We start from the raw sequence: 16,306 nt of genomic DNA, 5'->3' as shown, positions 1-16,306 counted from the left end.
TAGTACTCTTTATAGGAAATAGCCCATTTAATCATAATGAGGAAGAATTATTAAGCTTCTTCAAGGTAATATGGTGCCTATCAAACCATGAAGATGATGCTCTTTCAATAATTTTTTTTTTTTTTAAAGTCTGGTCATTTTTTCAGTTTTTTTTTCATTTCAGTTTTTTTTTTTTAAATTGTGGCTTGTAAAATAAATGCAAATTAATGGGAGGTTGGTCACTGCTGTAAGCTGCCTGTAAAAAGCTGTGATTGTACTGGGAAATGGGTCCCAAAAAAGGTATATTAAAAAGGTAAAAGTAATTCTCTAAAGGACTGATAGAACAAGTATAGCTTATTACTTTATTCTTCTATGTTTAAATGCTTTGATTAAGTCTATAAAAGTGCGCAGAAGCCTTTTAATTTAAACAGTCAAAAATGTCCATTCAAAAATGTGATTACATAAGAGAAGACTTCAGACACAGATACAGATTTCCTTTCAAGCTGATCTGTAATCATAAAAGTCAAACCTTAAACATTAAATCATCCGAAGAGCAAGAAACATTCAGTTATTGATTTTAAAGACCCTGACCCTTACCAAGTATCACAGCCCATAGAGGCTGTTGACAAAAGTACAATAATAAAAAAGCTAAAAAGAAATTGTTCAGACTCGTTTTGTGTCTAAATGCAGGAAAAATCCAAACCAAAACCAAAAGTCCCACATGAACAAAAAACAAAAAAGCCGCCTCTGTAGGGCTGACGATAGATAGAGCTCAAACACTGCTGGGAATAGTGGAAAAGCGAAATTGTTGTGGCTAAGCTACTATCCTCCGAAAAGCTTTCTTTTTCCTTTTGGCAGTGATTACTGTGGCTGGATGATATCATGGAAGCATACTTTCTGTTAATTAGAGTGAACGAAAAGTTTTTTCAGATTAAAAGGTGTACTGTTGGAAAATATTGATTAAAAAACCACCATGACATTGTAAGCAGGTTTTTCTATTACACTGCAGGACTGCCTGCATTCCCAAGCTTGCAGCATCAGCAGTGCAGGACACACCTGCCCTGCATCCTCCTTCAAGCTGGGAAACCACTTAAAGTCAAGGACGATGTCATGCCTGCTCTGCCAGTACCTCTGAAGTACCCTTCTCTAATTCATTGCTAGAATTACAGAATCATCATGTTGGAAAAGACCATGAAGAGGGACCAACTGATAACTCAGCACTGCCAAGCCCACCACTAAGCCATGTCCCTAAGAGCCACATCTGCATATCTTTTAAATATCTCCAGGGATGGCGACTCTAGCATTTCCGTGGGCAGACTGGAAACACGGCTTGACAACCCTTTCCATGAAGAAATTTTTCCTAATATCCAGTCTAAAGTTACTGTGGCACAACTTGAGGCCATTTTCTCTTGTCCTGTCACTTGTTACCTGGGAGAAGACACCAGTCTCCACCTTTTTACACTCTTCTTTCAGGTGGTTGTAGGGTGTCATAAGGTCTCTGAGGCTCCTTTTTTCCAGGCTAAAAAACCCCAGCTCCCTCAGCTGCTCCTTACAGGACTTGTGCTCCAGACCCTTCATCAGCGCTGTTGCCCTTCTCTGGACACTCTTCAGCACCTCAATGCCTTTCTCGCAGTGAAGGGCCAAAAACTGAACACAGAACTTGAAGTGAGGCCTCACCAGTGCTGACTACAGGGAGACAATCACTGCCCTGGTCCTGCTGACAGGCCAGGATGCCATTGGCCTTCTTGGCCACCTGGGCACACACTGGCTCATGTTCATCCAACTGTAGACCAGCACCCACAGGTCCTTTACAAGGGGCAGCTCTTCGGCTACTCTTCCCCCAGCCTGTAGCAATGAGTGGGGTTTTTGGGACCCAAGTGCAGGACCCAGCAGTTGGCCTTGTTGAACCTCATACCTTTGACCCCAGCCCATCGGTCCAGCCTGTCCAGAGCCAAGTCTAGAACAGAGAGATCCTAAAGTCAAGCAAAGCAACAATCCTTCCAGTCAGGACCTTTGTTTGAATATGGGCTAAGAAATTAGCTGAAGCCCTCACCCAAAATTTTGAGTCCCACCCTGTCTCTTTTTGCTTCCTTCAACTAGTTTGCTCACAGATTCATTGCCTAAAAGGGGATTTCCCTGTGAAACATGGGCGCAAGCTCCTCTCACCATATGTATCAGTTGCTAACTCCTTTATGTGGAGGGACTTAGCTATAGCCTTTGGATACACATGGAAAGGGACAGAAACTTGAGAACTTGACCTGAACCAGTAGCTAAGAGAACTTCTACCTCCTGTAATGTGGAAACTTTAGAGGTTATCAAAATCAGCAAGCTCTGAGAAAGCACTGGGCCTGTAACAGGAAAAAAAGCATCTAGTCTGTGCTCAAGAACCGTTCAAAACTTTCCAACTTCTGCTGAAGAATGACAGCCCTGTTTTCTGAACGACCTTCAGTCCCACCCCCCCACAGGAAACTTCAGGCACACACACCAGCTGCCTCCCTCTTCAGAGGATGCCCATGAGTCCAGCTTGTCTCAAAGATGGGAGGACCTGGACACCCCAGGCCAGGCTCTACAAGATGTGACAGCTGATTATTGAAACTGAGAATCTGAAAGCAGTAATGAACAGGATTTCAAGAATGTCAGTCCTCACTGCTGAACCCTGAGATCACTAAGGAAATACAATTTATTGAAAATGTTTCAGAATTTCTTGCATATCCATCAAAAGCTTGCCTATCCTTGGTTTTAATAATACAGGATTTCTGTTTGTATGATGTAGTTGACAATATCCACAGAGAAATCTTTTTTTCATATTGATAATTAGAAGATTTGTAATTCAGGGTATTTTTATACATACTTTAACACATGGGTATTTTCAGTTTGTGAAGTTATATTTGTCTCATAAGTGAATCAAAGCAGTCTAAAAGTAGTCAGTCAATAGAAAAAAAAAAATTGCATGAGAGGACTTTCCTCTGGCACATTCTCAGGGGATATCTGTACTCTATTTCTTCCTCCTGGGTCAGCTGGCATTGCCTGTTACTGAAGAAGAGTCATTTCAGCAGTGTTGATTCATCAGAGTGGGCAGAAAAAGGTCTGAGTTCCTTACTTGCATACAATTTACTGTGGGAAGTCATAGAACATTCTCTTCTGCACCTTCAGGAAAGACCTAAATACTTATTTCAGTAGTTCTGAGAGTCTCTCACCTGAAGGAGATGCCACTTGCAGAAAAAGGCACCCACTACTGTGGTATTTTCTTCCACTTGGCTGATCAAGAGGAGCAGCTGGGGAAGTTTTTCCGCAACCCCTGGGAGTCAAGGCTCCCCGAGTCACAGCAGAGCATGTCCAACTACAACCAGTGAGCTATGAGGTTAAGCAATAGATTGATTACCATCAGTGATAAGTCACCTGATAATTCTCAGGTGTTCATACAGTCATCATTTAGGTCAGGAATGAGCTGATTTTCCTTGTTGCTTCATTGCCACACTCCAGTTTGTCACGTTTTTTTCCTGTAGGGTTTTATACCTTCCCATGTCAGTAGTTCTCTTGAATCTCCCACAGTTCTGTCTGTGCTTTGCTTCCAGTATCTTATTTGGGTTTAGCATGGACTTTCTCACATTGTAGCAGCGACTGGATCTGCAGAACCAAGCCCGAGACAAATAAACTTGGCTCGTAGACCACAGAATTCCTGCATGGGGGTAACAGGACATTATTTTTTGCAGCATTTGGCCTCTCTTTCATTAAGTGATTTCTCTGGGCTTTACACTTGTTGACATATTCTTAGCATGCTTCTTTGGGGACAAAAAAAAAAAAAAAAAAAAAAGGGTTTTCCCCCTCCCTTATAAAGTCAAAAATACACAAACTTGGAGAAAGTGCTTAGCTTTTTGCCTTACAACTTGTGTTACAGTAAGGTTAATACTTAGGAGCTGGCAGAGGCATTTTGCTTTTCACAGTGGTTGGTTCCAAACAGAAATTAAAGGACAAGTGCCAGCATTTCTGGCCTTGAAATTTCATGGGTAGACCTTGAGTTAGTATGAGAACCTGACTCTCAGATCTTTATAAATTGTAGCCTCCCTTTTTGTACTCCCTTTTTCCTGACGGAACTAAGAAAGAGATTAGGCTGAAAAATATTTCAATAAAGAGTTTATGGCAGTAGCACCAAAGTCTTACCACTGACATATCCATTACAGCCTATGAACTTATGACCAACTCAACATTTATCATGTTTGTCTTTGTGAGCTGTTTCTGTGACTGGCATTGCAGGAAGCATGCCATTATTAATCAGAAGACAGAAATGTAGATTAATGTTTAATGGTAGCACAAAAAAGGTTTCCTTGGGCTGACTGAAGCCATGTGAATAAGAGGAGAGCATTTTGAGTAACGAGTCTTAAATGACTCTTAAACAGTTGTTAAGTTTCGTATTTTAGAAACATGGATTTTATGCATGACAATACAGTCATTAGCAAGGGATCTGCACAGCTTTAAAATACACCTGACAGTGTAACCAAACGGCATGACTGTATCTCATTCAGCTTTAACCTTTGATGCATGTATATTAGTAATGGTATAACTATCTTAAGGACTGGTTTGGGCACTACAGCATACCCAGTTAGTCCCAGGAAGCTAAATCTAGTACTCTCTCCTACTGCAACATTCAGTGGGTATATCAGAAGTATTTCTGTAGGTAATACTAACCTAAGTGGTGTAAATCTGTCTCTGATATGCCATGTGCTGCAATCACATCTTTGGATTTCTGTTTTACTTGAATTGAAGAATGTTGATTAGAATCTTTATAAATACATGAATGTGTACAATCTCATCCTGCTATCTTAATCATAAAATTGTTCTGAGGGTGGATTAAATTTAAAGCCTGCCTTGCATTGTGTTTTATGGTCATGGTAAAGCAATGTGCTGCTTGTATTCTACTTCTCACTATAATGCTATATAAGATATTTCTGCTATTATAGTAGGGGACATAATAAACAGCAAAAATCAATTGAGGGGGAGGGGAAGTTGGCTGCCTGTTCCCAGGTGGGAGCATGCTTTGAAATCAGAAAATTGCAGCCATGTAGCCAGTGAGATGATGAAACTATCAGTTCTGAATCACAGCCTTGCCGTTTGCTTTCCACAAGGCACTGAGCATAAAGCCAGTAATACACTCTCCAAGAGGTAACTAAAGATTCTTCTCACAAACTGTGCTATCAAAAAACAATTTGTCTGACTGTGTATGCTTGGGAAATAAAATGATCCTGAGCATTGGAGTAGTGGTACTGCTTCTAGTAGTTTAGTTAGGAATACTCGAGGGACTTCAGTTCTTTCTTGAGCATCTGTATAGTCTTAGTCTGAACAAGTTTGCCTTGGCCTTGGCTTCAGTAACTTATTACTGAAATCTTCCCAAGGACAACAGGGTCAGGGCTTCTTGTAAATGAATGTTCCCTGTGGGACCTATAATGAAGAGACTGTTAACTAATTATCAGTCCGTTTGGAAGGCATTAATTTTTTAATTGACCTCAGAGAATTCAAGGAACAAAAGAAATCTGAGCAAAAATTATTTGAGTCGAGGCAAACAAATGAGTCAGTTTCTTTCTTGGGGTAGTTGCACAGATTTATTGGAGTCCACCAGACACAAAAGGTTTTCAAGTTCAATATTCCTTTGATTAAAATTAGGAGAGCTATGTCTGATGGCACGATCTGTGTGTTACAGACAGGTTTCCCTCCCTTCCTCCAGCTGTCATTTTCTGTGCAAATATTGCTCCTGTCATCGCTTGTCAGGCCAATATTACAATGGAATTAATTTAAAACATCATCTGTTTCCTTTTAGTTTGAGTAGGAAAGTTCAATCTGTGACTTGAATGTCAGGTGCAGTTTTGCAGGGCTGTTATACCCCACAGAGATGATAATTACAAAGTCAGAAGGAGCCTTAGGACTTTTTGGTTAGAGAACAGGGTTTTGTCCAACAAAATGATATTTTAATTTTCACTATTTGAATATTGCCTGAAATGCTAAAACTCATGTTTCTAATTTATTTTTAACTGCTAAATAAGTTAATGCAGAAAACATGATAATGGTGCTTGGGCTTTTTTTAAAATTAAAGATGATTGTTAGTCAAATTATTCTACAGCATTGTTTTCTCTTAGAAATTGTGTGAGAGAATGTTGTAAGTGTATTGGAGAATAATAGTTTTCTCTAATAGAAAATTAATAATGTGATCATTAAGAGTTTCCCATGCTCCTGATTTCACCAGAGAACTTAAATTGAAAACTTCAAAAACTTCAATGATACTCAGAAATGTCATCATCAATACTGAAAATGATCCAAATCTCAGAACAGTGGGCAAGGGTTAAAGTTCAATGAGGTTTTTCTAACTCTATTCATCACAGTTTTAAAATAATCTTTTAAAATAACAGAAAATGCAGATAATTGGGTGTAAAATGTTAGTTTAGAAACAAAAGTCAAGTGGTTTCAGTCCTTTATAATTATGAGAGGTAGGAAGTTCTGAAGTACTTTGAAAGGAATGCTAACAGATCATCTGGTCTCAGGCACTGTAGGAAAGGGAGCCCAGATGGGGTTAACTTACACTCTGCCCAGTTAAATCTTGAAAACCCCCAGCAATGAGGCATCCATCATGTCCCTGGGGAGGTTGTTCCAGTGACTGATTGTTCTCACTTTAAGAAATTTCTTCTTTATGCTGAGATGAAACTTCTACTGGTGCAGTTTGTATTTTTTGCCCCTTTTCTTGTCCATGTGGCTCCTTGTGAAGAGAGAGCCTTCATCCTCTTTGTACCTGCCCTCTAAGTACTGTAATATTGTGATTGGTTCCCTCCTGAGCCTTGTCTTTTTCCAGGGGAAAAAAACCTGACTCTCTCAATCTTTTCTTACTTGGCAGGTTCTCCAGTCTTTTGAGCATCTTCATGATGCTTCTTGGACCCTCTCCACTCTGCATCTTCCTTGAATTGTGGGGACCAGAATGGAGCACAGTGCTGCAGGTGCAGCCTGAAAAGCACAGAGTATAGTGGGATGATCATGTCTGTACCTCTGCTAGTAATGCCCCTGGGGATGCAACCCATATCAGATTTAGTTCTGCTGCTTCAGGGTACTGTTGACTCATGTTGGCTTGGCGTCCACCAGGAGCCCCCCCATCCTTTTCAGCAAGGCAGCTCCCCAGCCACACAGGGGTCAGTATGTACTGGGCTCTTTGGCTATTCTGTTCCAGGTGCAGGACTTGATACTTCTCTTTGTTAAAGTTCATACTGTTAATAAATTCCACTCCTTTCTCCACAAGTGGTTGAATATGAGTAGGTCTGAAGCAAGTATTTCTAATTTTAAAGAGCACAGCTAATGACAAAGCCAAATTACATTAACCTAACCTGCAAGATGAAGAATGCAGAGCTATCTTCCCTTCTTTTAGGCTCTGTTGATGTATACAAGGTAATCAAGTTTGAATGCACATCTTTAATTTACCCCTTGTATTAATTAATTTTTATTTGTTGCTGGATTTGTGAGGCAGGCTGGTGACTGTGTTTCTATTTTCCCCAGTCATACAGTTAGCCCTATCATTCTGTGAACAGAACAATATCAGGGTTTTAAATTTGTGATTGGGATAGAAACTATAAAATTTTGACTGCCTGAGAAAGAATTGCTTCCAAAATTGCTGAACTTGCAACATGGCCCATAAAAAATTCTGCCTGATGTTAAATATGTTAAGTGATAATATTTCCATTTCTAATAATGTAACCAATGCTTGCATCACGTATTCAGGAAATCTGGTGGTTAAATTGTTAAGGGTAATGTTATATTCCATAGAGTTTACCGATCCTTTACACTGTATCTCCTGCAGGTAGTTACCATGCTCAGATCAGTTCAGGCATTTTGATACACAGTAAAAGCATTTATTCAGCTTGAGAGCTGTAAGTTGTGATTTTTTAAAGACTTCTGAGTTTTGTAGCATGTTTTAAGGACACCAAACAGCAATACATCTGAATATAAAACAAGTGCTTTATAAATTGCTTTATCACACTTCAAAGCAGCATGCTAGCAGGATTGCCAAATTCAACTGCAAAACTTGCCAGTTTGGATCATGTGAAGGCAGGTGTGAGATTACAGCTGTAATAAAACTGGAATTGAATACTGGTAGCTGAATTTGTAGTAGGCAATTGATTTGATTTATATAACATAAGCCACATGAGGAGAGATATGTAGGTCAGCATCTTCAGCTGGAAGTGGTGGTTAGAAGAGTTGTGGTAGGTCACTGGGAATATTGAGTTAATAGCTGTTCAGCAGATGTGGCAGAATGCTGGGGCAGTGTAACTACATTCATGTCCAACTTGTTTGGGGAGACACCATTTGCAACAAGAAAAAACTAGTCAGTTATAACCAATGCACTTGTGCTGTAAAAATCGTTGCTAAAATTAGTGTAAGAACCTAGACCATATGGAGTTTCCCAGGGCAAGAACTGGTACATTAGTTATGAGCACATTTTGCAAAATACTTGAGGTGTGTAAATACACAAATTAGTGATTAAACTCTTTCTATGGTAATGGAACAATGTTTTACAAAATGCAAATGGTAAATGACCCAATTCAAGAAATCAGAGGAAGCACAATCAAATTAGCCTGAAGAGTTATTTCCAATCCAAACAGCCTGTTAGGTCACAGATTTACACAAAAGAAGAAAAAAAATCCAAAATAAAGCTCACACCCCTTAATTAAAAATATTCAAACTAACAAGAAAACCAAAACAAACCACAAAAAAAAAAACAAACAAAACAACAAAACAAAACAAAACAAACCTGAAAACCAACCAACCAACCAAAAAACCCCAAAGCCCTTGGTTCGTGTTGAGAAAATTATGTCCTGGCAATTTTTACATTAGTTGGAGGTTTGATAAGAACAAGCACAAAATTTTATAAAAATTCTTGGTTGCAATGGCACTAGAGATCATTATCATAATAGAAAGCATAAACTACCAGTCTGACTGGAACTGGGAAAGTAGGTATTTTCAATAAGGAAAAAACCCTGGATTTATCGAGGAAAGGAGCAGACATTATGGATGGGGTATTTTTTTTATTTAATCAAGGACACAGCACTGCTTCTAATGACACAATATTTCAGCTTTACTTGTCCTTCTGACATCTAATAAAAACTCACATTACTGTTACTAAAATAACCTTTATTGTTTCTTATTATGATACCTCCCTTACCTGTTGAATAGTTGCAGTTTAATGTGACAGAGATGTAGAGGGTAAGGCAAACATTAGTTTGCCACTATCTTTTATGTTTGACAGCAGCTGGCTCACCAGTCCCTGTATATGTTGTTTATGGCTTAGATGTGTGACTTTGAGGATGGAGAGGAATTAATTTCTTGTGGTGGGAGGGTGTAGCAGACATGGGAAGCAATCCCTACAATATTTTGATGGTCATGGGATATATTTTTTTCCCAGGTTTATACTAAGTTTTTTATCATGGTGGATTTGGACATGACTATAGGGACTTGTAGGTAGTACTACCAAAGAGTAACTAATAATGAAATGGTCCTTTCTGTAGATATATAGCTGTGAGCTTTTAAAAGTCTTGAGACTGCTAAAAGAAACCTCATGGCAGTATAGTTCATATATTATGAACTCTTGCAGAAAAAAAAACAAATTAAGATGGGGGTGAGGAGTCAGGATTTAGGAATGACTAAATTTCAAATTAAAATACTTCATTCGAGAACCAAAACATAAATTGGAATAAGGTGAGGGCAAATTCAAGACAGTGTTTATTCTAAGCATGTGCAAACCTCTTTTTGATGCTGTCTTCAAAATGATGCAGCAGCTAAATGTATTATACCCCTGGGAAACATAAAACTTAGGGCCTGGTTCTCCTCACTACATAATAAGAATGGTGAAAAGCAGCCTTAAAGTGGGTATAAATTGCATTTAAGTCTTCTTTATGGCTCAGCAGTGGTAGAAAGGAGCCTTGATATAAATGAGAATCAGGTCCCCAGTATTTATTTAACCCTTGGGCTTTGTATATCATTTTATTTTCACCTTTAAGAGATTTGCAGAGGGATTTTTAATCAGGATTCGGTGTACAGAAAGCTAAATGTTTTCATTGCCTTACAAGTAACTTTAATCATACAGGCAGATCATTCTCTTTATTTCTCAAGAGGAAATGGTGGAATTTTCTGCCTTTGTACAAACCAAGCTAAATGTTTCTGACACCCTCAGTACAGTGTCAATTGGAAATTCACATTTCATGTAATAACAGACCATTTTAATTTCATGAGCTGAAGAATTGGTTTCCACTTGCAAATTGTACTGAAGAAAGCAATATTGTCAGAAGAACTGGCAGAGTGCTTCAAGAGATAAATCTATTGAATTAAATAAGAAGCTTTCATTACCTTTTACATTGCATTTCCGTATAACATAAGCATTAATTAAACTCTTCATTGCTTTCTCCTATTCAACAGAGCACTTGCTCAGTCTGACAAGAAATGCTGCCCCAGAAAACATGTGACACCCAAATAAAATCATTAAAATACACTTAAGCAGAAGGGAAGGAAAGGGGAGAAGGGAAGAATGTTTTGGTGCGCTTGGGAAAGTGGGATCTGTCTACAGAAATGCATAATTTCTGTTCTTCAGGTTTTGACAGCAAATGCATAATTTCTGTTTTTCAGTTTTTGATAGCTCCAAAGACTTGTAACAGGTAATCTCACTAGGTATTTCTCCAGGCAATTTGAATACAAGCAGAAAACAAGCAATTGTTTTTCAGATTTTAAGCGCATTTTAGTAAATGTGGAAGGCTTCTTCATCATGGGAGAACACTTTTGGTGTGAGACAGTTTTACTTCTTGAAGTATCAAAACAACTCTCCAAAATGTGTGTCCTCTCCCCTGCGAGGAACCTAACTATAGCAAAGTAGTTGATACAAGTTCAAGATGTTCTCTGTCAAGCTCTTTAAGTCAAGCCTTAAAGAGGTCCCTGGGTAGCCCACCCAAACTGAAGAGCCATCACGTATATTTGGTTCTTGCACATTTCTATCCATATTGAAAGATTTATAATTCCTTCTTTTCTTGTGATTCCAGGGGAACATTTGAGAATCTGCCCTCAGGAATATACATGCTGCACCTCAGAAATGGAGGACAAGTTAAGTCAACAGAGCAAACTGGAGTTTGAAAACTTAGTGGAGGAGACAAGTCACTTTGTACGCACGACTTTCGTATCCCGGCACAAGAAGTTTGACGGTAGGCTGGGTATAAATTACTTATTTTCAAGGTTATGGGATTTAAAAGCCAGTTATCCATAATAAATTCCAATGTTCTTTTCTTTACAATTAGATATCACATTTGCAGTTGTCAGTTTGGCTAAGATAAGGGTTAATATACAGCTGGTATGCTTATCAGCCTTGTGAGTACTGCCTTTAATTACAATGACATCAAGAATCACACTGTTAAGTGCCTGCAGGCTTGGCTAATGTTGAAAAAAGAGATGAGATATGCATAGAGAGCTTTATAATATTTGTCTCCTAGTTTCAAATGCAAAATTTAGGTTTGTAATTATGTTCACTGTTGCAAGATGAACTATGGATCTCCCATGATTTTTGTTATTGCGGAGCAGTATTTGTGTAGTCTGCCTTTTTATAGCCTTAAGGCTGTTGTTTTTTTCCTGCATGATTTTCTTGTGATAGACAGAGGCTCTAAGAGGGCTTCTGGCTTCCAAACACTAAGGCCTCAAGTTCTGTTTGAGAGGGATTATCATACAAACCACTTAAGCAGTATTGAATACATCTTTTGTACCTAGAAGGGACCAGCAAGAACAGTTTGGGGGTTTTATTTCCTTGTGATCAACCTTTATAAGATCTGTGCAAGATCAAGGTTGAGGTGTCACAGTTTGCTAAGTGCTTGTCTTTGATAATGAACATTAAGCTGTTTTTATGGTTGTGTCCATATTTCCAAGTCATGGTTTTATCTAAATATGAAACCTGTATTTGTGTTGAAAGTGTCACCCTGAGCATTTCTGCATATGTGTAAGTTAAAAAAGGTCTGGCATTAAGAGGTGTAAATCAGCATTGCAGAGAGGAATCCAGAGCTGCCTGCAGGTGAAAAAGCCTGCAAATAGGTGGCCTAAAGCTGGCTAACCCCAGGTAATGGGTCATATGCACACATTTAGGAGAATGGTGGAAATGTCATCTCTGAAGTTGGAAGCTTGCTTCAAAACTCTTAGGTCGCGTTTAGAAAGAAGTGAAGATGGCTCTAACTCCTATGGGTAATTCTGTATTACTATCCAATTAAAGAGTTTTTTTCTAATATTGATTCACTCAATATGACACAGAAGAAAAAATGAATTATAAAAAAGGGAATGGAAAATGTGTAATATGAGAATGAGCTGGAGGAAAGTCCCTAGCAGCAGATCAGATGCTAATGTAATTTAGAGAGTGTCCTTGGAAGGTAGGGATGACTGCACTCCTCTGAAATGTGATGACTTCCCTTTTTAATGTGAAATTGGAATTTTTTGTGTAGTGGATTTTAAAAAATTTACTTGTCTTCAAAGGATTTAAAAAAAAAAAAAATCCAGAAGTTGTGTGTGGTATTACAAGATGAGTGTGCAAGCAGAACAGACATTTCAAACCATCTATGGCATGTACAGGGTTTTTTTTCCTAGAAGGAAGCTGGGGTGGTTGCTGGTGTTCAGTGACCATGCAGCACTCTGAAAACACTGGGCTCATTGACCACAGAGATCAGACAGCACTTTGCTAATTCTTTGGCAACTTCAGGCTTTTCTGTATTGCACTGAACTTAAGAACATGATGGGTTTTTCAGTAATCTGAAATTTTGTTTCTTAATACTGATGGTAAGGTATAGCTGGAAGTTACTGATTGGTTGTTAATACTCCACTCTGGGATCTGCTCCACAGAAACTTGGAATAAAAGACTAAGTAGTTTCTTCTATCTTATTACTGATGTTTTAAATGGAATTTGCAGTGTGACATCTTATCAAAGAGCATTTGAACTTTGTGTATGCTTTCAGGATTTCAGTGCCATTCTAAAGCTATTCAAAATTTGTTCATTTGTATGGAAAAACTGCTTCTTTCTAGAAGGGCAAAGACATTAATGGAAAAATATATCCACCTAATAGACCATCAGTGTAAAATCAGCTAGATTTCTTGCAGTTTAAAATAGCGTGATGCTTTTCAATATAATGCAATATAAAGATTGATAGCTAATGTCCATGTTTTAACTGTTCGAGTATTATCCATTTTTGATGTTGTTTTTTTAATTTGGTACTGTGATTGCACAAAGGAATTCTGATACATGATTCTGCCATTTAATGCTAGTACACCACAAATAACAGAAGAGATACAGCCAATTGTGATGATTTTATGGAAGTTTTGCACAGTACCTGTGTTTGTCAAGAGCAGCATATATAAGCAATAAAAGAATAGTTGAATATCTAAGTAATGTTGAGGTAGATATCAGCGTTGCTCCCATGAGGAGTTAATTTAAACTATAGTTGCTGCCAAGCTCTTTTTCATTCAGACATTCATATAATTTTGAAAACTCTTGAAAGGACATCAAAGGGGTATCTTGTAGATTTTACAGGGGGTTTTTTTTATGCTGTACTAGACAACTTAGGGTAATGCTAAGTTTTGCAACATAAAACTTTTTAGAGGTATGTGAACACTGTTGAATTTTGACCTGACCTTCATAAGCCTTGTCTTTCTTATTGTTTTCTACTCCACAACCATACACTTAAGCACAGATAGAATGGTGTTGTGATTTCCATTTTGAGAGGCCATTTGAGATCTGTTTTCCTTTTCAGGATTTTTTCCTAGATTCCTATTCGTGATCTAATCTAAAATGGAACTCAATCTGCTGTAACTTGAACTTTGTCTCTTTAGCCTCTGGTGAGACAAACATTCTTACACAGAATCACAGAATCCGAGAATGGCTTAGATGTAATGGAGGTGTCTTTGTCAAACCTCCTTCTCCAAGCAGGTTCAGCATCCTGGGATAACAGGATACCCAGGATCATGTGCAGCAGCATTTTTAATATCTCCAGGAGGGAGACTGCACAGCATCTTTGGGCAACTTGTGCCAGTGTTTGACCATCCTCACAATAATGTGTTTTCTTGTGTTTACATGGAATTTCCTGATTTGTTTTCTTTTGTTTTTCTTAGTTTGTACCCATTGTTTCTTGTCCTGTCACTGGGCTATACATCCCCCCACTAGATATTTATGCACATTGATGAGATGCCCTGAGCATTTTCTTCTCTGGGGTCTCTCTGCCTCTGCTTCTAGAATAGTCTAGATAGTCCAATCCCCTCATCATCTTACTGCCCCTTGCATGGATTGCACCAGCATGTCCATATCTGTCTTGTACTTGGGAGTACAGATCTGGACCTAACTCTCCATGTGTAGCCTTATCAATGCTGAGCTGAGATGAAGATTCCTTTCCCTCAGCCTGTTGGCAATGTTCCTACATAATTTCTATGTCAATTTTATATTTCATTTCACCTGAAGTGCAGTACTTCCAAATCTCTACAAGAACTAAATTTCTATAATAACTAAAAGCAATAGAATCTGAAGATGAAATTTGTAACAGAGAACTTTAGAAATTACTAAGCAATTTGGAACCAGCTATGATCAGAAAAAATTATACCTTTCTTTTAACTGACAATCAGTTCTTGCATCCTAAAGCCCTTCATAATCTTTTAGTTCTTATTCATTTGTACTTCACATTTCTAAAGGGCTGCCACTGTGTTGGGACTGTCGACTGCTCCATTCTTCTAGACTCATTTATTCCTCATAGTATATGAGGTTCAGCGATGTCTCAGAACCATTGATCTGACAATATAATTTTTCGTTCAGTTTCCATGTTCTAGACCAGTGGTGTGCATTAGCATAAGTCACTACACAACATAATGCCAGCTGCTAGTTGCTTCTTGGCTGAGCATTATGTGCAGATGTTTACATATGTAATATGTACATTTGCACATTTGTCATTGCATTAACATACTGGATGGTCATTTCAAGCAAAATCAGTATCTGGAATTTCACTTATAGGTGCATGAGGATCCATAGAATCTTCTCCTAAGAATCTCGCCAAGTAATAAAGCCTTGAAATGAGAAAAGTTTCTATGAAACAATGAGTGCTCAGTTGTCCTAGCAAAGAGTGCAATGCCTGTTTCAGCAATGGGACACACAAACCCTTCCAAACACTAGGAAAAGGAGTAAAAAGCCTTTCCAGCAGATAGGAAACACACAGGAAATGAATAATTCCAGCAGATATAAATTTTTCTCTTACCTCAAGGCTTTGTGTAAGACTAACCCATAAAAGCAGACACGTAATGATCAGCTGTTTGCTATTCCTAACAACAGACAAGTAATCATGCTCTGGTTCTTGGACCTCCACTGTATACCTCAAAGTAGCTTAAAATATATTACACTCCCAGTGTAGCTGTAATAGTATCATCTTATTATCACCAATTCCCTTGCATAGTGACATTGCTGAGCAGCTGTTTCACACACAAGCCAATTTCTTTTAAGTATTGCTCCATCAGCAGCCGAAACCAGCCCCTGCCCGGAAGCTTTTGTCATGAATGTTAATGAGGAGACAAGTAGCTGTTCAGTGACATTTTCTCACTAATCCTTTGAATAAGAATAGGAAAAAAATATAACAAAGAGTTTTCATTAAAGCTAAATAGATCTGAACCTGATAAAAGACACACTATCTCCTCATTCTCATTAAAAATTACAGTAGCAGTCTTAGCTGTGGTGTTGAAAATGAAGGAATGTCTAAGAATAGCTATGATGAACTTGAATGGATATGGATAGCCTTCAGCGGAATGTGTGAGGCATGATGCCTTTTAAGGAAAATAACCTAAAAAGCCTAAGGATCAAGCTGCAGCTGCACATTGATTTATCATACAGTGTCATCATTCCCCATGCTCCTTTTTGCAGTCTAGGAGAACAGTGATCCATACCCATTAGTGCTGCTTATATGTCTTACAGTCATTACCAGCAGTAGTGGTGTAAATTACAGGGCAGAAAAGAAAGTTTCACAGATGATCTCCCAAAATAATACCTGCAAGAATAGCTAACATCCCAGACACCCTATATTCCCTTTTCTTGCACACTTTATGAAAGAACTTGGAGAAAGATAGCAGGTTTGAATCTTTTCTTGATGCTACAGCTAGAGCTAGAGCTGAAAAAAATATGTTTTGTGAAGTTTCCAACAAAGTAAGAACTTTTCAAGGAGATGAACTATTATAGCCAGGTATAACTGTCTCATTAAACTGTCTCATAAAAAAAAAATGTGTGAAAAGTGAACTAAGGGAGATGCTTGAAGCTGGAATACAC

General features: G+C 38.3%; 1 protein-coding gene across 1 annotated transcript in view; it reads left to right on the top strand.

Moving 5' to 3' along the window:
* Positions 1–16,306, top strand: part of GPC6 (glypican 6) — a 754,465-nt gene that overhangs the window by 209,772 nt on the left and 528,387 nt on the right. The window contains exon 2 of the mRNA XM_069008450.1: positions 11,034–11,192. Coding sequence (XP_068864551.1) covers positions 11,034–11,192 — 159 coding nt within the window. The remainder of the gene's footprint in view (positions 1–11,033; positions 11,193–16,306) is intronic.

This window comes from Aphelocoma coerulescens, chromosome 1, assembly GCF_041296385.1.
Source record: "Aphelocoma coerulescens isolate FSJ_1873_10779 chromosome 1, UR_Acoe_1.0, whole genome shotgun sequence".
Lineage (NCBI taxonomy): Eukaryota > Metazoa > Chordata > Aves > Passeriformes > Corvidae > Aphelocoma > Aphelocoma coerulescens.
This window is presented reverse-complemented; position numbering and strand designations above follow the sequence as displayed.